The sequence below is a fragment of the Meles meles genome, chromosome 2 (assembly GCF_922984935.1).
Source record: "Meles meles chromosome 2, mMelMel3.1 paternal haplotype, whole genome shotgun sequence".
Taxonomy (NCBI): Eukaryota; Metazoa; Chordata; class Mammalia; order Carnivora; family Mustelidae; genus Meles; species Meles meles.
Window position 1 is genome coordinate 126763154 of NC_060067.1, and position 23866 is coordinate 126787019.

Here is a 23866-nt window from a genome sequence, read left to right on the forward strand (position 1 = left end):
GGCTTTACCCCAGGACCCTGGGATCATGACCTGAGCTGAAGGCAATACTTAATTAACTGAGCCACCCAGGATTTTAATTTTTGTTAATGATATAATATTTGTTTTGGATTTAATATTTGTTAATGATAATACCAAATAAGAGAGACATAAAATTAAGAAATAGAGTAAATCAGAGTATTAATCTTTTGGATCAAAGTGATTTTTCTGGCAACCTAAGGATATGGTAATTAAGTTCATTTAAAAAAATTAAAAACACATCTTTATATATAGTGCTCAACATAGATCTCAGGTTCTCTCTAGGTCCTGCTTGCCCGTTGATGTAATTTTCTTTCTTTTCTTTTCTTTTTTTTTTTTTCAAGTTTTATTTATTTGAGAGAGAGAGAGAGCATGAGCAGGAGAGGCAGAGGGAGAGGGAGAGAGAACCTCAAGCAAACTTTGCACTGAGCACGGAACTGGACCTGGGGCTCAGTCTCAGAACCCTGAGATCACAGCTGGAGCCAAAACTAAGTTGGATGCTTAACCGACTGTGCCACCGATGAGCCCCTAATGTAATTTTCTTAATCTGCTGCTAGTTGAAAATCGCAGTAGTTCCTGTTTCTGCTCAGAGGAAGTGGGTTTGATCCCTACTTTCTCTAGTAGCTTTTTCTTGGAATGGTGTTGTTTGAAGTTCTGTTTACTTACTCCAAGGATCTGTTCAATTTCTGATAACTGGTGGGGTCCTTAAAGACTGCTGGCAACATGAACCATATTGGCATTAGGCTACATTTATCTGCAAAGTATAAGGCATAATAAAATCCAGGGGCACCTGGGTGGCTCAGTGTAACCCACTGCCTTCGGCTCAGGTCATGATCTTGGGGTCCTGGGATCGAGCCCCGCATGGGGAGCCTGCTTCTCCCTCTCTCTCTCTGCCTGCCTCTCTGTCTACTTGTGATCTCTCTCTCTGTCAAATAAACAAATAAAATCTTGAAAAAAAATCATAAAATCCAGGGGCACCTGGGTGGCTCAGCGGGTTAAGCCGCTGCCTTCGGCTCAGGTCATGATCTCAGGGTCCTGGGATCGAGTCCCGCATCGGGCTCTCCGCTCAGCAGCGAGCCTGCTTCCCTCTCTCTCTCTCTGCCTGCCTCTCTGTCTACTTGTGATCTCTCTCTGTCAAATAAATAAATAAAATCTTTAAAAAAAAAATCATAAAATCCAGTTGGCCTATATGATAAAATAATTTAAACCTTGGGCTCTGTAGATCAGCAGTGATCATATATTCATTGATGGCAGTATATTTTGTTATTTCTGCTTTTTTTCTTCTCTAATTCCTTTTCATGTACTTGTGTTTTCTATTTTTGTTGCTGTTCTTTTCTCTTTTTTACTTTTGACTTCTCTTTTTGTAGCTTAACGCTTTCTAAAGGTACTGGTTAATTGATCAATCACACTAGGTGAAGTTTCCAGCTTCCGTTATGTAGCATAACTTTGTGGGCAAGACCACAGTGGTCACCAATTGTAGCAGCCACAACTGTTTTTGGTTTCTTGAACCCAAAAGAAATCCTTCATAGGTCATTGGTGCTTCATGTCATAAACACTGGTTTTGAATTTTGTTTTAGGAACCGCAACCATGAATGAAGAAAACATAGATGGAACAAATGGATGCAGTAAAGTCAGAACTGGTACTCAGAATGAAGCAGCATTACTTGCTTTGATGGAAAAGACTGGTTACAACATGGTACAAGAAAACGGGCAAAGGAAATTTGGTGGTCCTCCTCCAGGTGTGGATTTATTTATGTTCAAAAATATTGAGTCTTTAATATACATTAGGCGTATATAGCCACAAATATCCCAAATAATAGTTCTTTCCTTATAACTGCTGAAATACCTTAGCAGTTATTTTTTTACTATTGTGAGGGAAAAGAGGTAGATTATGTATGTTATGCATGTTTGACTCTTACATTTTTTTTTTTTCAACTCTGCTCTTGGTTTAGGAAATAGTTGAGAAGGAGGTTGGGTTGGTTGGGTTTTCTTTTTTCCAATTTTTTATTAAATTCTAGTTAGTTAATATATAGTTAATATTGGTTTCAGGCATAGAATTTAGTGATTCATTGCTTACATATAATACCCAGTGCTGAATGCAGCAAGTGCCCTCCTTAATACCTATCCCTTCTTTAGCCCTCCCCTGGCCTACCTCCCCTCCAGGAGCCTCCCATTTATTCTCTATAGTTAATAGTCTCTTATGGTTGGCTTCCCTTTTTTTTTTTTCCCCATTCCCTATGTTCATCTGTTTTGTTCCTTAAATTCCACATATGAGTGAAATCATATGGTATTTGTCTTTTTCTGACTGACTTATTTTGCTTAGCATAGTACATTCTAACTTTATCCATGTTGTTGCAAACGGCAGGGTTTCATTCTTTTTGATGGCTGAGTAATATTCCACAGTATACTTCTTTATCTGTTCATCAGTTGATGGGCATTTGGGCTCTTTCTATAATTTGGCTATTGTTGATAATGCTTCTATAAACATTGGGGTGTATGTGCCCCTTCAAAGCAGTATTTTTGTATCCTTTAGTAAATACCTAGTAGTGCAATTGCTCGGTCATATGGTAGTCCTGTTTTTAGCTTTTTGAGAAACCTCCTAACTGTTTTCCAGAGTGGCTGCACCAGTTTGCATTCCCACCAATGGTATAGAGGAAATTTATTTCCTTTCTTGGAATCCTCACCAACATTTGTTGTTGCTTATTTTATTAATTTCAGCCCTTCTTACAGGTGTGAGGTGGTATCTCATTATAGTTTCAATTTGTATTTTCCTGATGATTAGTGATGTTGGGCATATGTTCATGTCTGTTGGCCATCTGGATGTCTTCCTTGGAAAAAGGTCTATTCCTATCTTCTGCCTATTTCTTTCTTTTTTTTTTTTTAAAGATTTTATTTTATTTATCTGACAGAGAGAGATCACAAGTAGGCAGAGAGGCAGGCAGAGAGAGAGGAGGAAGCAGGCTCCCTGCGGAGCAGAGAGCCCGACGCGGGGCTTGATCCCAGGACCCTGAGATCATGACCTGAGCCGAAGGCAGCGGCTTAATCCACTGAGCCACCCAGGCGCCCCTCTTCTGCCTATTTCTTAACTGGATTATTTGGTTTTTTTTGGAGGGGGGTGTTGAGTTTAATAAGTTCTTTATAGATTTTGGATACTAACCCTTTATTAGATAAGTCATTTAAATATCTTCTCCCATTCTGTAGGCTGACTTAGTTTTGTTGATTGTTTCCTTTGCTGTGCAGAAGCTTTTTATCTTGGTGAAGTCCTAATAGTTCATTTTTGCTCTTGTTTTCTTTGCCGCTGGAGATGTATCTGGTAAGAAGTTGCTATGGCTGGGGTGCTTGGGTGCTCAGTTGGTCAGGCATCTGACTCTTGATTTCAGCTCAGGTCATGATCTCAGGTCATGAGATTGAGACCCACATTGGGCTCTGTGCTCAGTGTGGAGTCTGCTTGAGATTCTCCCTCTCCCTTTAAATAAATAAAATCTTAAAAAAAAAATGCTACAGTTGGGGTCAAAGAGGTTGCTGCCCTTGTTCACTTCTAGGATTTTGATGTTTTCCTGTCTCACAGTTAGGTCTTTCATACATTTTGAATTTATTTTTGTGTGTGGTATAAGAAAGTGGTTCAGTTTTATTTTCCTGAATGTTGTTGTCCAGTTTTCCCAACACCATTTGTTGAAGAAACTTACCTTTTTTCCACTGGATATGCTTTCCTGCTTTGTCAAAGGTTGATTGACCATATAGTTGTGGGTCCATTGCTGGGTTTTTTGTTCTGTTTCATTGATCTATGTGTCTATTTTTGTGCCAGTACCATACTGTCTTGATGATTACAGCTTTGTAATAGAGCTTAAAGTCCAGAATTATGATGCCTCCAGCTTTATTTTTCTTTTTCAAGATTACTTTAGCTATTTGGGGTCTTGTGTGGCTCCATAAAAATTTGAGGATTGTTTGTTCATTGAAAAATGCTAGTGGATGTGGTGCCTTAGTGACTCAGTCAGTTAAATATCTTCCTTCAGCTCAGGTTGTGATTCTGGAGTACCAGGATTGAGCCCCACATCAGGCTTCCTGCTCAGTGGGGAGTCTGCTTCTCTCTCTGACCCTTCTCCATCTTGTGCTTGCTTGCTCTCTCAAATAAATAAATAAAATCTTAAAAAAGAAGAAGAAAAATGTTGGTGGTATTTTGATACGGGTTGCATTAAAGGAGTAGACTGCTTCAGGTAGTATAGACATTTTAACATTATCTGTTCTTCCAGTCCATGAGCATGGGATTTTTTTCCATTTCTTTGTGTCCTCTTCATTTTCTTTCATGAGCATTCTGTAGTTGTCATTGTATAGATCTTCTACCTCTTTGATTAGGTTTAGTCCTAGTTATCTTATGGTTTTTGGTGCAGTTGTAAATGGGGTCAATTCCTTGATTTTTTTTTTTCTTTTTCAGTGTCAGTGTATAGAAATGCAACAGATTTCTGCACATTATTTTATATCTTGCAACTTTGCAGAATTTGTGTATTCTAACAATTTTTGGTGAAGTCTATTGGACTTACTAGTTGGGTTTATAAAGAGTTAGGATTGGGTCACTGGGAAAAAGAGTACTGTTGAAGGAGAGGTTATTTTGGGGAGGATTTTGAAAGAGCAGTGAGTAGAGGAGTGGTGTTTATACTAGAGGCAAACCAGATGGAAAAAGCTACATAAATACGATGTTTTGCCTTTCTACTAGTAGCCAGTGTACTTTATTTGCTCAGAAACCTCCAATTAGCTTTCTATTAGACTTAAGATAAAGTCTTAGCCTCTAGCCACCTGGATGGCGGCACTACAACTTTAATACTACCTCAAGTATGTGTTAGCTGTACAGGCCTGTGTGCTGTATGGTGTTCTAACATACAAAACACTTGCTCTTTCTTAATATATCTGGAAGGTTCGTTCCCTCATTTTTTTCTCATCTCCTCTTAAACCTCATATGCTCAGAAAAGGTTTACCTGACTACCGAGAATATCAACTCTTCTGTGGCTTTATTTTTATTTTAATGACAAGTCATTATCTCTTTTCTCTGTTGAATATAAGTCTTATGAGGAAGGATCTTCTGTTTTGTTCACTGTTGTACCATTAATATCTAGAATAGTGCACAGCACATAGCAGGCACAGTAAATTTGTGGAATAAGTGAATCATTGAATAGTGCATATAAATATCTTATTAAAATTTGTTTATTTTTGTCTTTCAGGTTGGGAAGGTCCCCCTCCGCCTAGAGGCTGTGAAGTTTTTGTAGGAAAAATACCTCGTGATATGTATGAAGATGAGTTAGTTCCTGTATTTGAAAGAGCTGGGAAGATATATGAATTTCGACTTATGATGGAATTTAGTGGTGAAAATCGAGGGTATGCTTTTGTGATGTACACGACAAAAGAAGAGGCCCAATTAGCCATCAGAATTCTTAATAATTATGAAATTCGACCAGGGAAGTTTATTGGTGTGTGTGTAAGCTTGGATAATTGCAGATTATTTATTGGAGCTATTCCTAAGGAAAAGAAGAAAGAAGAAATTTTGGATGAAATGAAGAAAGTTACAGAAGGAGTTGTAGATGTCATTGTTTATCCAAGTGCAACAGATAAGACCAAAAATCGTGGTTTTGCATTTGTTGAATATGAATCTCACAGAGCTGCTGCCATGGCTAGGAGAAAACTAATCCCAGGTAAACTTGCCTTTTAAAGTTTATTTTTTCATATTAACCTAATTGTAAATATGGAAAAATGGCAGCACCTTATAATTGATATTTTAATAATATGTAATGTCCTTAAAGAGATACAGAGATTTTTTGAGTAAGGAAGTAAAATGGTTCTAAAAAGACAAGAAGAAGTTGTCCCTATAAAATGAGTCATTATCTGTAATAATATATGAATTTACTGAATATATACACATATACACTTTTATTGTGTTAATTGTTGTTTGGTAAAAATCCAAAGGACGGTACCCAATTCTTTTGTTAAAGGTCTTTTTTTTTTTAGATCTAATCCATTTCAGAGAGAAAGACAGCATGAGCAGGGGGATAGGGATAGGGAAGGGCAGAGGGAGAAAGAGAAGCAGGTTTCCCACCAATACAGGGCTCCATCCCAGAACCCTGAAATCATGACCTGAGCCTAAGGCAGATGCTTAACTGACTGAGCCACCCAGGTGCCCCGATAAAGGTCTATTTTTGAAATGTATTTGTACTGTTGACTCTTGAATTCCACTGTAAGTTCTGGCTGGGTTTGCCTTAGTAAAAACTTTCATGAAAGTTTTCATGTGAGAAACTGTGTTTAACCAAATATACTGATATTGGAGTTCCTGCTTCTTTCGAGAAAGTTTTATTTAATAGTTTTTGACTTTTAGTTGTTTTAATTGTCTTCAGGTTAATTTATTTTTTTACAGGTACTTTCCAACTATGGGGCCATACCATTCAGGTAGATTGGGCTGACCCAGAGAAGGAGGTTGATGAGGAAACCATGCAGAGAGTTAAAGTTCTCTATGTAAGAAATTTAATGATCTCAACTACAGAGGAAACGATTAAAGCAGAATTCAACAAATTCAAACCTGGTGCAGTTGAACGAGTAAAGAAACTTAGAGATTATGCTTTTGTTCACTTTTTCAACCGAGAAGATGCAGTGGCTGCTATGTCAGTTATGAATGGAAAATGCATTGATGGAGCAAGTATTGAGGTAACACTGGCAAAACCAGTAAATAAAGAAAACACTTGGAGACAGCATCTTAATGGTCAGATTAGCCCTAATTCTGAAAATCTGATTGTGTTTGCTAACAAGGAAGAGAGCCACCCCAAAACTCTAGGCAAACCACCAACTCTTCCAGCTCGTCTCAATGGCCAACATAGCCCAAGCCCCCCTGAAATTGAAAGATGCACTTATCCATTTTTTCCTGGAACAAAGCTTACTCCAATTAGTATGTATTCTTTAAAATCCAATCATTTCAATTCTGCAGTAATGCATTTGGATTATTACTGCAACAAAAATAATTGGGCACCACCAGAATATTATTTATATTCAACAACAAGTCAAGATGGGAAGGTACTCTTGGTATATAAAATTGTTATTCCTGCTATTGCAAATGGATCCCAGAGTTACTTTATGCCAGACAAACTCTGTACTACGTTAGAAGATGCAAAGGAACTGGCAGCCCAGTTTACATTACTTCATTTGGGTAAGTTTAAAAATACTTTAAATAATTATTGTAGAATATGAAACTAGGAAATACTATTATTAAAAATTATTCTGAATTGGTGGTATTTAACATAAATTTTACCTCAGTTTTATGAATTCATGGTAAATTTTGTTGAGACTTTTCTCTTGTATAATCTTTCTATATTTAGCTTTTAGCTTTTTAAACATTACTTAGGGGAAAACTTGGTTTTGATTTACAGAGATCATGATCTTATTTCATTTATTGTTTTTGTAATGACTAATCTTCATTTGATAATTTCTATATAACTTACAGGATGTTACTTAAACCAACTTGTAAGAGTGTCCCTGCATCTTTGGTGAAGTCTACACAATAATCATTTCGGGGGGGCAGTGGCAGAGAGTTGGTAAAATCAGAGGTATTTCAGATGGGTTATGTGTAGACACAGCCTTATGCTCACCAATCTGGAAATTTGTCATTATTACTCATGAAAAACAAAAAGCATCACCAAGTGGTGTTTATGACCATTCTCTTCTTAATTTCATGCTTTTAAAAGATTAAATTTACTTAATACCTTTGAGGCATAGTTAAAAAGGCTTTGGTAACAAAACATTTTGCGTTGTGAAGGAAGAGATGCAATATCACTCTGGTATTTCTTCTGTTTTTTTATTGTTATGTTAGCCACCCACCCCCACCACTTTTTCTCAGTTTTTTGACAGAGTTATAGATTGTGTTTGGTGATTATTTTGTGCCTCAAATAATATTTATTAGAAGAATAGGGGTTTCTTGAAGATAACAGTAATAAGAGCCCCCAAGAGGGATTATAACTGTTTCTTGATTATAATTGCCAAACTCTTAGCTTAAAATTGATTTGTTATGTGGTTGCAGAACCATACTACTGAAGCTTATATCTGTTTAAAATTGATACTCTCAAGTTTGTTAAAGAGAAGGCAGTCTAAAAGGAAAACCATTGCCAAGGGGGGGGAGGGAATTTTATACATTGTACAGATGTATTTTATACAGTGCTTGTATAGATGTATTTTATACAGTGCTTATCCATGCATAACCACCATAGTATGCATGTTTTTAGGAGAATCTGATCGTCAGAATTTCAGGGCTGAAGGTAGGGTTTCTTTCAAAAGAAACTTTTTGGTCATGTCCTCAATTACTGGAAACGTTAGGGAATTTTACAGTCATTGAAATTAATAAATTCTTAAGTATGATTTTCATTAATGCACAAAATAGAAGCCTTCCATTTTTTCTTTTAATAAAGACAATATAAGTTAAAGATTAAAATTACATGGGCAGCAAAAAATTCAAATTAGGGTTCTTAGAAAAAAATGGATCAAATTATTTTTTTGGAGTGGAATATAGGTAATTAGATGCTGAGCAAGATTTTCTCAGGATACTTACATCTGATCTAACATGGTAATGCTAAAACATACTTCTATCCCTACTCATTTTCCTTACAAATTTAACTTAGTTTAAATTTCCAAGATTCTTTTTTTTTTTTTTTTAAGATTTTATTTATTTGACAGATAGAGATCACAAGTAGGCAGAGAGGCAGTGAACTGAGCTGAAGGCAGAGGCTTTAACCCACTGAGCCACCCAGGCGCCCCTAAATTTCCAAGATTCTTAAAATAGTCTTAGTTCATATCAGATTTTCCAGTTCAACATGATTTGCCCATCTGCTTATTCCATAAAGATCAGATGCTAATTAAACCAGAGGTTTTTCATCGGCTTTTAACTTCATTATTGAGATGGTTTTGACTTGAGTTCTAGGACCATAGTTAGTTTTATTGACCTTACAGTTCCTAAAGAGAATCCCTGTTCAGGTATAGCTTTCCCAACTTGATTTTTTTTTTATGGATGAAGTTAGCTTCAATAAATGAAATACTTAGAGGACACAGTTTGCTTTAGTCCTCTATTTCAGATTTTATCAGCCTTATATAAAAGCTACTTATAATAAAAAAATCGACAATTTCTGTTTTATTTATTTTCTCAGTTTCTAATTACCATCAGAGAGAAGACCCAGGATCTCAATATAAGCCAAAAATTTTAATTAAGCACTAGGACTTGTTTGGATGCACTACACAGGCTTTTGAAGCCTTATCTACAAAGTAACATAAAAATCCTTATATTGCAGTTGACCAGATATGTGAGTGAAGGTTGAGGCAGTTGAGGAGAAGAAGGGATAGAATTTAGGGAAGTGTAAGAAACTGGAATCAGGGGTCTAGAAATCTTTGATCAGAAAACAAGTGCCTGATCTTTGGAGGTTATTAAAGTAGGGCAGGAACTATAGACAGCCAGGAGGTTACATGTTGCTAAATGGGAGATTAAGGTGGTATATAGACTGAATATTGTTGTGGCAGTATTCTGGTTTGCTTTTTACTTCTGTTAATATTGGACTCTCGGGGCTTTAAAGCGTTGATGCCTTTTTAGGAACAGATCTAAAGATTGCAAGCTTTTATTGGGTGGTTAAGGGTTGAGTTCAGTTAGTAGTAGTGTGTTCTTAGAGGGTAAAGGGTGGTATGTTCTTCCTATCCTGCTAAATATTTACATGTTTCAAGCATTGGATTTTTCCGAGATCTTGAGAGGTTGTTATTGGTTCCTAGAGTCTCCCAAATAGAGTTCATTAAATACTAACTCATCTTTTGACTCTGTTTTCTTAAAGAATTTGAATGTACCTCTCCAGATAGTGAATTTGACTTGTATTTTAAAATGTTTTCTTTGGGTGTGGTAATTTTTTTCCTTTTTTTAAGTTTGTTTTCATACCGTTCTGTTAACCCTTTCAGTTTGATGTTATTCTGAGCATTATTACCCTGTCTTACCTTGATGGTCTTTGATTATTATATGTGATATAGTCATTTACCTTTTTATTTCAGAGTCCTTTAAGAATGTACTTTTAATACCCACATTGTTTTGGTGTTATCATGCCCATTTTTCAGGTTTGAAAAATAAAACAAAAAATTAGACTTTAGTTAAATGATTATCATTGGTGTTTGGAGGAAAATAGTTTTCTTAAAGGGATAATAGGTACCTAAATGAGTAGTACTAGAGGTCTGAGAGTTTACTTCTGTGACCATTTAATGCTTTTAGTGGAACCCCAAAAGTTCTTTTAAAAAAAATTTGGGTTATTTGGTCCCATTTAAAGTGAATTTTATTTTAAGCAAAATACCCCTAATAGAAGAAGCTAAAAGCTGGGATTTAATGCTAAAATTGAACCCTCTTTTTTTTTTTTTTTTTTAACTTCTAAGTTGGAGACTATCTTCCTCTTCATAATGTCAGAGAATGATCTCCTAACCTCACTGGAAACTGATTACCCAACCAACGGGATAAGAAATTGTCACCTGTTTATATTTAGGAACTGTAGTATGTGAGATACTCAGTGGGTTTAATACATAGACTACCGACCTGTGGGCTCAGAAATAGTTTCTATGCTAAGTATTTGATGTATGGAGATATCATGGATCATTGAGTATCATATCTTTTTTTTTTTTTTAAGACTTTATTTATTTATTTGACAGATAGAGATCACAAGTAGGCAGAGAAGCAGGCAGAGAGAGGAGGAAGCAGGCTCCCTGCTGAGCAGAGAACCAGATGCAGGGCTCAGGTCTCAGGACCCTGAGATCATGACCTGAGCCGAAGGCAGAGGCTTTAACCTACTGAGCCACCCAGGCGCCCTGAGTATCATATCTTTTTAAATAAGCATTTTCTAGTTAATAATTTTGTATCTGTTTAATAATGGATCCAGACTATGAGTGTGATAGTCTTTGCCTGTTTTGAATATGGGCCTTCCATATTTGCCACTGCTTTCCCCTGGAGGATTCTTAACCATGTTAGGGAGTGGGATAAGCAAAATCAAGGAAATAAAGGGAGGTCCTGGAGAGTTACAGTGTTGAAGAAAGTCCTGGAGAATACTTACTGGAAGGACGGAGGTAGCCTCAAGTGTGTCATGGCAGTTCACCTTGTTATATAATTTATTAGTAACTAATTGAAGTAACTAATTCTTTTCTTATTTCTATGTTTGTATAATACTGACACAAGTGGCAGTTTTTTACTTGTATTGAACCACACTGAGCTTTCAAACAGCAGTAAAGAACCTCTGTCACAAATCAGCTTGTGCCCTTGATGTAATTTCATCATCTTTTGGCTGTGACTAATGAAGTTTATTAAAGAACAACTTTTCTTGAATGCTTCTCATGTACTAAGTGTACTTTTGTAGCAGTCAGGAATTAAATATAAATAAAACTTTGTTTTTGGTCTTAGGGAGTCATGATGTACTGAAAAAGGCAGAGACAAACTGCAGAAGTTTTGAGAGTACAAAGGAAGGGTGTGCCCACCTGATTTGAGTTGTAAATCTTGAGATAGTTTATGGGCTGAGGGGCACAACGTGAGCAAATACCTGCTAGAAAAACAGCACGGTGGGGGGTGGCTAATGGCAAACAGTTGTGTCTGGTATTTGCTTTGGTGATTTCCGTCAGATTTTAAGGATTAGAAATTGAAAAGATGTGGACGTTAGTTAATTGAAATTCCACCAGTCTTCTTTTTATAAAACTTCGCAAGGTTTTTTTTTTTTAATTTTTTTTTTTATTAGTATGACTATGTTGTCTTTAGTTGCTTTTCTTTTGAGCAAGTAATTTTTTTCTGGATGAATCCATCCTAAGTTGTGTGGACTATTTTCTGTGTCATCTTATGGTCATCTTTTTAATATATCCTATATTTTCTATTTTCAGTATTCATTTTGTGGCTGACTTGCATATTGTTTCTCATATTTGACTTTGTAATGACATACTCTTTAGAATTTTTAATATTTTATGGTCATGGAGTGGTAAAATATTTAGATATATATTCTAAGCATGATAGCTGTTATCTTTGCTAAACCTTTAATGTCATTAAAATTAGGTTTTGATTTTTGCTACCACTTGTAATTTGGTTGAAAATTATAAAATAGGAGGCACAGTACAATGAAAGTAAAACTTCTGAGAAGTTTTAATCTGAAAAATAATTGGTGCTTTTTTTCTTATGAGCTATCATTATTTCCAGATTGATGGGCAGAAATGCAAAAATAAAATTTTAATTTAAAAAATTTGCTAACAAATTGCTTTGAAACAGAGAAACTTTTTTTTTAATTTAGGAAATAATTTTGGGAGACAAGCTAAATATATGTAATGTTTGTATCATATTTAAATGAAATTTATTATAAATGAAAGAAAAATAATGCCTTTAGAAAGTTATTTTTTCCAGTTTTAATTACAGACCTAACTTTGATGATACTATTTCAAATTGATATCTTAAAGAAAAATAATCTGCTAAATTTGCTTTAAAATTTAAAATTTAAATTTAAAATCATCTAGTTAAAAAGAAGGAGGGATAACATCAACATTTGTACATTAATTTGTTTTCATATGACCAAATGGTGAGATGAAAATTCCATTAACTCAACTATGTGTCTTTGACCCTCAAGAGGGCCCAGTGCTCATGAAAATGTATTTTTGTTCCTCTTGAAACATACTATTTTCTCCTGCAATATCATCATCTGGTATTACTCATAATTCTTATCTTATTAACACTTTTATATTAATGAACCATAATTATCATGGAGTTAGTAGTGTAAGAGAAGCAGCTTATTTAACACAAAGTATTGAGTAAAAATTTAAGAACCTATAGCCTCAATCACCAACAAACCGAGACCTTTCATGGCAATGAATCATTCACTCTTTGTGTACCTCAGTGCCTTCACCTCTAAAATGTCAGGGTTTTTACTTGGTGAGCTTTAAGGATTACTTTACCCCCCAATTTATGGTTTTGTTTAAAATATGGTCAAAAATCCTATGAAGGACCAGAAATAATACTTGAATTTTTATATGTATGTATACACACACACACACACACACACACACACACACACAAATATATATTTGAATTCAAATAGTTTAAAACCAAGGTCTGCTTTTCTAGGAATTAACTATCAGTTTAATATCCCTTCCTTTATATAATTGAAAGCTTTCATCTCTCTCCTTCACAGCAGAAAAATGGGCTTAAAAAAAAAAAGCAACCAGTCACCTATTTTATTTGCATTATGACAAGTAATTTCTTTTTTTTTATTTGTTTATTTTCAGCGTAACAGTATTCATTGTTTTTGCACCACACCCAGTGCTCCATGCAATACGTGCCCTTTCAATTACCCACCACCTGCTTCCCCAACCTCCCACCCTCCGCCCCTTCAATGACAAGTAATTTCTTTTTGGTTATTTCCGTCCCTGAATTTTTTCAGTTAAATATAATCAAAACTAAGGTTTTATAAAACAACCTAATTACTTAAAAGTTTGGAAATTTGCCTTCTGTTGTAACAGAGAATCTAGGAAAATAATGATGTGTATTAAAACATATCATGTGACCAGCATTTCCATAGTTAGGTTATTAACTGAGTAATGTGATCTGTGATTTCATTTGTTTTATATATTTATTTAATCATGTTTGATCACTTTTTCTTTTGTATCTTTGGTAATACTTCCTGAAATACTTGTTCTAATACACATTTTAACAGTAGCTACTGCTTTATTTTTAAATTTAATATCTGATTTTGTCATTTAATGCTTAAAAATAATGGTTTGTAAATTTTCCTCTCTTGTATCAAATGCCACAATAAATTTTGCATGTATATTCTATTCTTAGATGTCAGCGGCAGTTTATAATTTTGCCACATGATGTGTCCCCTAAATATATTTTTTGGCATGGCTTTAAAAGAATTTCAGTGTTATATTGATATTTCTCTTCTTTCTGGCTTATTTTTGGGGGGAGGTAGACTCAGCAAAATCAGTGTGAAAGCTGCATTAGTCTTCTGCCTGCCATGCCCTTATTTCTGTTTCCTATTGAAAGTTTGGTAGACAGTAGTTACTTATGCTGTAGCAATATAATCTAGTGTGAGGACTAGTGAATGGAGACAGAATGTTTTTGAAAAATGGTTTTACTATGATGATTTTATTCAAGTAATCATCTGTGCTTTTAACTACTTTAAAATATTCAGTGCCAGTTGCTTCCAGGTCTTTTGGATAGATTAAATAAAGTTAATTTCAGATACATCATCTATCTAGAGCAATCAATTCTCTGTTCTAGAGTAATACATACTCTATGTAAGACATGGTAGGCACTACCTCCAAAAATGATTCTCTTACTTCTGGGCATTCTAACTAGAAGTTTTAAATCATGAGAATATTAATAAGTGCTCAGAGTTCTTTGTTTCTTAAACTTGTAGTATTTGCCTAAAGATGCGCTAGTTATGTGTGAGCCATTATCTATCTCATAGTAAATGACATTTGGACTACAAAAATGACCTGTATGTAGGTTTTTATATACACAATGTAGTTCAAATTTTAAGAAAGTGATTTGTTTATATACCTTCCTGCATTGTTTTGATTCAGTAAATATCATCTGTATACCACACTGATAATTCTGCTATAATTGAATCTGTAACTTTAGGTTAAAAGGTATATAGAAATGCAGTCATTAGAAAACAATCTGTTGTAATTGTATTGCCTGATAATTTGGTGAGTGTACTCAGAAATGTCTCTTTATTTTGTGTTTAAACAACATAGCTTGTTTTTTATAAGCAGATTAACTCAAGGGATTTATATTTGAGTAAACTTAAATAGATAAAAAAATGTAAACTAGGATATACAATTCCAGCTTTCTTATATACTATGCTGACCTTCACTTTTTCTCTTGTACCTTTTGATTTTCTTTCATTATGTTTTCTAAAAAGGCTATTATTACTAGAAATACTTTATTTTTTCAACTTTTTTTTTAATAATTCTGTTTTGTGTGTAGATTTTTGTACGACTGCACGGCAAGCTCATTAATATTTTTTCTTGTTGCCTTTGTTTCAGCAATACACGTTCCAGTCTGCTTGTTTACTGGCCAGGTTATGGGATAAACAAATCAGTTTGCAGCTTATGTGCCATATATGTGTATGGCTTCTTTTTTCCCCTACCACTGCTGTGTTAATTTTTGGTTCAAGAATGACCAAATCAGTATTTATGAGTCTATGAAAATTAAAGATTATTTTGGGCACTGAATGTATAAGATTCCAAATGAGCCATTATGAATCTTTGGAAAAAATGTTTAAAGTTATATTCTGCACTATAAATTTAATAATTTTTACCAAAAGTAAAAAAAAGCAAGGACATATTTATTAATTTAAATGATTCTTACCTGTGTGTATTATGTCTCCATGTTTCCTTGAGATATCACAAATTAAGTTTCCTTAAGTAATCAGGAATCCCTTAGGGATTCCTCAGTATGAAATTTAGTTTTATCAAGTATGGAAATAGTGATGATACTAGAGCAATGGAAAGCTATTCCTTTTTTCTTAAGAACTAGAGGGGAAAAGAAGATACTAAGCAAAAATAAGATTATTTGTCCCATGAAAGCACTCTCCTAGCTTCTGAGGGGGATTTATACACATGATGAACTACTCATAATTGTTTTTCATTTTTCATTTCTTAGATTTTTTTTCCTATGGTTTACTTGGTAGTAGACTTAAGATTTTTTAACTTCTTGTATTTTAGTGCATCTAGGATATGTGTGATTTTTCTGTTCTTTTTGCAGTCATCTGCTTTGATTTAGGTACCAGTGTTTATTAAAAACTTCACTTCTCTTGGTTTTTAAAAACTTTTGTACTTTATTTTTACTTATTTATTTATTCTTATTTATTGTAGTTCATGTGCAAACAAGGAGTTGCTACATTAGTGAACATGACTAGGGGAGGGAGATGGACAGACTTTTTCATCAGTCCTCTAAGGCTTCAGAAAGTAGATCGGTGATGTCAGGCACTCTTTCATTTGAATTGGTAACTAAGGGAATGATTCCATTGTCTTACTAAATGAATTTTCAGGTAATTTCTGTTTTTATTTCCTTCAATCTGATGTGCTGTATTGAGAATTTTTCTATGACAAGAAGAATTCTGTAGTCAACTCCCAAATATTTATACTTAGATATGAGACATGAATAAACCCAAACCAAATAATCCACGTATAATTGACTTATTTATTTAATTATATTTGTTTATCCCAGGGTTTGTTTACATGTATGGTTCATCAATTCAGGAAATTTACACATGTTCTGAAGCCCTGTTATAAAACCCAATTTAGGAAAATTCGGAAACTCTCCTCTGCTCAGTTTTCTAATGGGGAGGATGGCATTATCTCATATTGGTAGATTGTATGGACTTAAGTAAAATATTCATCTTCCTTCTATTTTTTTCTCTCTTTTTTTCTGGTAATGGATGGGGTTGTTCACTTTAATCCTTAATTAATTATCTATGAAAGCTTTGAAGTGGATTAAAGACTTTCTTGTTTATTTTAGACCACACGAGCTGAGGGGAGGGCAGAGGGAGAGGAGAGCATCTCAAGTGGACTCTCTGCTGAGCAGGGAGTCTGACCTGCGGCTTGATTCCATGACCCTGAGATCTTGAGATCCTGAGAATCTGAGAATCTGAGAGTCTGAGATCTTGACCTGAGGCAAAATCAAGAGTCAGACGCTAAACTGACTGCACCACGCAGGCAGCCCAGGATTCAAATTTTAAATTGAAAGAATTGAAGCAATGGGAAATTATGAGTAGGAAAATAAAGCCAAGCAAAACTAAACAATTTATTGTTTAGGGTTATATAAATAGGTGGCAAAATCATTGAGAAACGCAAAGGAATGAAGAACACTTAAAAATTAGGATCATGAGGGGCGCCTGGGTGGCTCAGTGGGTTAGGCCGCTGCCTTCGGCTCAGGTCATGATCTCAGGGTCCTGGGATCGAGTTCTACATTGGGCTCTCTGCTCGGCAGGGAGCCTGCTTCCCTCTCTCTCTCTCTCTGCCTGCCTCTCTGTCTACTTGTGGTCTCTCTCTGTCAAATAAATAAATTAAAAATCTTTAAAAAAAAATTAGGATCATGATTACTTTAAGGGTTAGAAGGAGAAATTGGAAAGGATGCAAGAGAGACTTTTAAGTTATTGATAATTTTCTGTTTCTAAGCCTGGGGGGGTGAGTACATGTTTTTATTCTGTAAATAATGTAACTGTACATTTATATTTTATATATTCTTTTTATATAACATACTTTTACAGTTAAGTAAATAAGCTGGCAAAGAATGAAAGTTTGCCAACCAGCCAAGAGTTAAGAGCTTGAATTATTTTATCAAAATTAGAATGAGTCATTGTATTCTAGAGATTCTCAAATTCATGTAATTCAGGGATATAGGAAAGTTGTGTTGTTTTCAGACCAAATATTTTTATTCTGCTCAGACTATATGTGAAATGTTTTGTTTTCTTTTGGGCCCCGTGGTTTAATTAACCCTTGACAACCAGGGAGGACTTGGAAAATCTAATGCAAAGTAGGACAGCGAACAATTGAAGCCTCTTAGCTAACTGGGGGATCCTGGGCAAACTATTTAATTTCCTGGAGACTCAGTTTCTTCATTTGTTACCAAAAAAAAAGCCCGTAGAGGCATTAAAGTAATATTTACCTCAAGGAAGTTTCAGAATAATGTATTTTATATATAAGGGCATTTAGCATAGTACCTATATAAATGTCAAAAGTGTCTTAACTATTACTAATATTTGTAATTATAAATGATTGGAAACTTTTTAGTTTATATATTCTGTATTTACAGGGGAAATATGATTGCTGTCTTCAAGTGTTGGAAGAGCTGGCACATGGTAAAAAGACTGTAATATGAAGTTCAGGGATTAGAATTAAGTCTAATAGAGGAAAGTTTCAGGGGGGCAGATTATGATTTAATATAACCCAGAACCATGTAAGTGTTTAAAAGCTGTTTCACGCAGTTAAAAAAGAAAAAAAAATCTTTGTTTTAAACCTGTTTATTAAACAAACATATGGGGAAAGGAAAGATTCTTTACTAGACTATTAGAACTCTGAATTATCTTCCTTAACATCACTTAGAGCCTTGCTGTTTTGAAGCCCTCTGAAAAGTGTGCTTTTCAAAACTTGAATGTAAGCAGGTTTGGCTTTGGCATTCTTATTCTCATATGAACAACCTTTTTGTTGATTATTATTCACTCTTTTAGGCTTTCTGTTCTCCTCTTTGGTTTATTAACGGACAGCTGGCTGATTGTTAATCCTTGTTAATACGTGCGTTGATTCAATAAATACTTACTGAACACTGTACTTATTCTATGAATTTCTGAGAATCCGTAGTGAATCAGACCCAGTTGTTGCCTTCATAGGGTTTACCTTCTATGAAGAAGGTGCTCAGTTACAGTTCTGATAAACACTGATGAGGTACAGGGTATATGAGGATACATAACTGGATGACCTGACCTAACCTGAGGTGAGAGGGTTAGGGTAGTACATTGCACTTGGAAAGAATTTCAGCAAAATGAAATTCAGTACTTTAAATTCAGTATAACATTTAGGCTTCATAGACTAAAAGAGCATGGCATTTGGAGCCAGATTTCCTAAATTCAAATCCCAGCTTCATCACTTATTTGGACAAGTTATTTTAACCTCTTTGTTCTTTAGTTTCCTCGTCTATAAAAATGGGAATATTGACGGTATTTATCCCATAGGGTAATTGTTTGTAATAAATGAGTTAAAATGTTAAAAAGCACACAGTAATGCCATTTGTGTATTTAAGTGTGTCATACAAATATTGAAAAATAACATTTATTTAGAAAATAAATCTAAGACAGCAGTTTCCAATCATAATTATAAATATTAGTAATAGTTAAGACACTTTTGACATTTATATAGGTACCAAGCTAAATGCCCTTATATATAAAATACATTATTCTGAAACTTCCTTGAGGTAAATATTACTTTAATGCCTCTATGGGCTTTTTTTTGGTAACAAATGAAGAAACTGAGTCTCTAGGAAATTAAATAGTTTGCCCAGGATCCCCCAGTTAGCTAAGAGGCTGTATGCTCTTAGCTGCTCTTCTTTGTAACATCACTTGATTGAAATGATAACTGACCTGAGTCTGCTCTTAAACATTTGATATCAGACTGTGAACTTGTGGAATATTATTGGCCAGTTATTCTAAAAATTAAAATGGAAGGAGATGGGTCTTTGTTCCTTGCTTTTACATCCTTTTCAGAGATGTATCTTATCTTTACCAGTCCTACACGCCCATGTATCAGACCACTTCAGTGTAGTGTGGACTTAGGACACCTATCTCAGACCTAAATGAATTATTTGATTCTAAATTACAGAGATCTTGTGAACATATTTTGTTTACAAGGTAAATTTGGGGTTTTAAAATTTAAGATGAACATTGACAACCAGTAGTGTATGTATCAAGGTGGCAGATGATGTTTTCTTTTCCTCTATCAGATGCTAGACAGAATCTCAAACAGGCAGAGTTTGTTTATTTCATGGTCCCTTGTTTGGTACTTTCATTTTGCTCTCTGATTATACCCAAAACATCTCACATAATTCAGCCATATGATTTTTCACTCCGATTATATCTGTTTTTTTCATTGTTATTTTCTTGTTCAGGAACCAACAGTGGCTTGCTATTGTGGTATGATCAGGTCCTCTGAACTCCACATTCTCTTGTTCAGAATGCTCTCCTGGTTTTCCCCATCTTACCTAACCATAGACAAATTCCTCTTAGGTTTTTTTTTTTTTTTTTTTTTTTTTTTCCTCTTAGTTTTGATCATCTGAATTCGTCATGCTCATGGGCACTTCCGGGCTTTTCCAAATGTTCCCTCTGCTTGGAATATTCTTCTACTTGCTGTCATTTATTTAACCTCTTATATCAAGCTTTTCTTAGACATAATAACTGCTGAGGATGACTTGTTCTTTATATTACTCAACAGTTTAGTAATTTTTATATTACTCTTTATTTATTATTGTAAAATTTTTGACCCCTCAGGATTGTAAAGCCTAGGGAATTCATACTTTTTTAAAAATTTGTTATTATTTACTGCATTTATATAATTTAGTACTTATACTTTAATACTTAGCATGTAGTGCTTTTCAAATAATTGAAAATTATCTTCATGCTCTAAGATTAAAAGATAAAGATTCTTATGAAAGATAAAGACTGTACTTTGAGCAGGAACTGGAAAGGATTGGAAAAGAAATATCTGAGATTGGAGTTGGCACAGATAGAGAACAATTACATTATGAATGGTGATTAACAAGACATTATATAATTTTATTTCAATTAAGTAGAAATGATTAGTGTATAGTTTTTAAAACGCTGGTGAAATGAGTATTTAAAAATAGTGAAATCCTTAAAATATAGACTTGGGTCATGGATTATTTTATATTAAAGGTTATATATTATATATTTGTGTATATATATATAAATGAAATTTGGATAGTGGAAGAATAGGAGATTTTGGTTGTAGTAGTATAGAATATAATGGATCATATGTACAATTTTATAATTTTGTTGACGATTTATTGACCAAATATTTTATAATTTTATTTAAAAATAATTTAATATTATTTAATTTTTAAATATTTATTGCCCATTATAGCTTCTTAAGTTCATAGCATAAGCCATAGTTATATGTAGTGCCATCTATAACATTTGTTAAGACATCACAAATGGAAAATAATTGGCAATAGCTTATTTGTTGTATGTTCTTTCTTTCTTTATTTTTATTTTTATTTATTATTATTTTTTTCTTTAAAGATTTTATTTATTTATTTGACAGACAGAGATCACAAGTAGGCAGAGAGGCAGGCAGAGAGAGAGGAGGAAGCAGGCTCCCCACGGAGCAGAGAGCTCGATGTGGGGCTTGATCCCAGGGCTCCGGGATCATGACCTGAGCCGAAGGCAGAGGCTTTAACCCACTGAGCCACCCAGGCGCCCCTGTTGTATGTTCTTTCTAAACTTATTATACTGGCTTGCATTTCTTCATTCTTCTAAACAGGTATAGAATAAGAAGATGGAGCTCTTTCAGTTTAGTTTTCTAAAGGCAGGAAAAACCCTGAAAATTCGGGTGGCTAATACAGAAGTTTCATTTGGAATATACTGGAATCCTGTGCATTCAGTTATTTTCTGTTTTGAAAAGAGGAAAGAGCAGTATGCCATACCTGAAAGTCTGAAACACAGTTCTTCATTTTTATACCAATTATTTAAAAATTTGTATGGAATTCTTCAAACTGGAAACCAGTGAAATCTTCAGAAATACACAGTATGCTTGTACTATTAGTTTTAAATGATTTTTAAAACGTTTCATCACATGTTTATAGAACAGTTCATATCTACAATGATAGGTCTTAGTGGATATAATGAAAATAAATACCTTAATTAGTAGGAATTTTACCTAGTTTATCTTTTTTTTGGCTTTTTCTTCTACATAACAGAAGACTAAAAATAACGTTATCTAATGATTTCAGTTTTATAGAAAACGAGATCCTGTTTCTGATCTTTGAAATTTGATGTATCCTATTCTTATTCTTGACTTTTTGACATGCGTTTTCTTTTCCCTAGCTTTTCCCCTGTGTCTGGATTATTGAATAATCCCTTACCGAATAATCATTATGTTGTATACCTGAAACTAGAAAAAAACAAAAACAAAAAACTTTTAAATAGTTTCACTGAATAAATTTATTAACAGTCAATACTTTTTAGAAGGAATAACAAATGACAAAGCACCAGTAGTAACCTTGTGTTTGACATTTACTTGAGATTCTGCTGATGGTTTTTACTTTTCCTTTGAGGATTATCATCATCTCTTCTGTACATTAACAGAAATGTAATTGTCTTAGACTGATAATTTAAATCCCAGCATTTTTCCTCTTAAACTTTACTAAAGATTAACAAATAATTAATTGTAAAACTCCAGATGGTATGTGAAGGCCTTATGGAGGGACAACTGGTTCCGTATATTAGATTCTTTACTGAAAATCACCATTATAGTTTCTAAATTGCTCTGAATCATTTTTACTTTATTTTGCTAACTGTATTATGAGTAGTTTTATTTTTTAATCATAATGACGAGTTTCTCATTTATGGATATCATTATGGTAGCTGTTGTAATTCCCTTTTTTTTTTTTTAACTTAGTAAGTTATTACATTACATACAGACAGAAAAGTCCACAAATCATAACTGTAAGCTTTGTGAATTACTACAGAGGGACCATATCTGTTTAACTACCAATGAAAACATAAAATATCAACACCTGAGAAAGTTCCTTTGTACCCCGACGCACATATTACCTTCTCTCTTCCCAAACCATCCTTCTGACTTCTGTGTTTTTGGTTTTTATACAGCATTTTATATACTTTTATCTGGTTTCTTTTAACATTATGTTTATGAATAAAGATTGGTCCATGTTGTTGCATGTGGCAGAACAGTTCATTCACTCTCATTGATAGTAATATTCCATCGGAATGTTAGAATTTATTTGCTGTTTCTATTGTTGATAGAAATTTGAGGTGCTTTCAGTTTGTGCTGTTCGAATAATGATGCTGTGAAGATTCTTGCATGCATTCCCGTTGAATACAAAGGAGTAAAAGTGGGTCATATTTTTAAAACTTGAGTAAATAATGCCAATTTTTCAAAATGATTATATAAATTTACACTTCATAAGCAGCATGTGGGTTTCGGTTATTCCAAATTCCTGCCAATACTTGGGTATTATTAACCTTTGAAAATTTGGAACATTCTGGGGCACCTGGGTGGCTCAGCGCGTTAAGCCTCTGCCTTTGGCTCAGGTCATGATCTCAGAGTCCTGGGATCCAGCCCCAGAGCGCCAAATCGCGCTCTCTGCTCAGCAGGGAGCCTGCTTCCCCCTCTCTCTCTGCCTACTTGTAATCTCTCTGTCAAACAAAAAAAATCTTTAAAAAAAAAAAAAAAAGAAAATTTGGAACATTCTGGTTAGTATATATTGCTGTCTCCTTGAGATTGTAACTTTTATATATCACTGTTTACTAATGATATCAAACATCTTTTAAAAGGATTATGGGGCATTAAGATATCCTCTTGATGAAATGTCTTGTTCTAAGTTTCTTGTCTCTTTATTGTAGTCATTGCTTTTTTTTTTATTATTATTACTTAAGATACAATCCCCTTGTTGGATATATTTTCTACAAATACCTTTTTCTGTGTGGCTTACCTTTCTACTCTTATTCATGGTACACTTTGAAAAACAGAGAAGTTCTTAATTTTGTTATGGTTTAATTTATCAGTTTTTTAAAGTTAATCCTCGTTGTGTCCTGCTTAAGAAATCTTTGCTTACCTCAAAGTCATGAAATAATTCTCCTAGAAATTGAGAATTTTTTTTATCTTTTAAATTTAGTGAGGGTTTGAAGTACATGTTCATTTTATTTTACCCTCAGTATGTATAATCATTTACATAGAACTATTTACTGAAAAGACTACCCTTTTCTCATGACCCTGAAGTGCCACCTTCAGCATAGATCAAGTATGTATGTGTATGTACACACATGCACACCTATGTGCACATACCTGCCTTATTCTGGGTTCTTTATTCCATTGATCTAATTTAATTTACCACGTTGTCTTAATTACATAACTTTGAAAAGTCTTAATTTTATAGAGAACATCTTTACATTTTTTCTCTTTATTATCTAGGCTCTTCTCAGCCCTAATGTTTCCATATGAATTTTACAATTAGATTGTTAATTTATACCAAAAAGAAGTCCTCCTGGGACTTTGATTAAAATTGAATTGTATATGCAGATCAATTTGCAAAGAA

General features: G+C 34.1%; 1 protein-coding gene across 3 annotated transcripts in view; it reads left to right on the plus strand.

Annotated features, from left to right (window-relative positions):
- The window catches only part of RBM46 (RNA binding motif protein 46), a 55580-nt gene that overhangs the window by 14976 nt on the left and 16738 nt on the right, over positions 1–23866 (plus strand). For all 3 annotated transcript variants that reach the window (XM_045985370.1, XM_045985361.1, XM_045985379.1), the window contains exons 2-4: positions 1593–1754; positions 5229–5696; positions 6413–7195. In XM_045985370.1, the coding sequence (XP_045841326.1) occupies positions 1604–1754; positions 5229–5696; positions 6413–7195 (1402 nt within the window). In that variant the 5' untranslated portion in view covers positions 1593–1603. The remainder of the gene's footprint in view (positions 1–1592; positions 1755–5228; positions 5697–6412; positions 7196–23866) is intronic.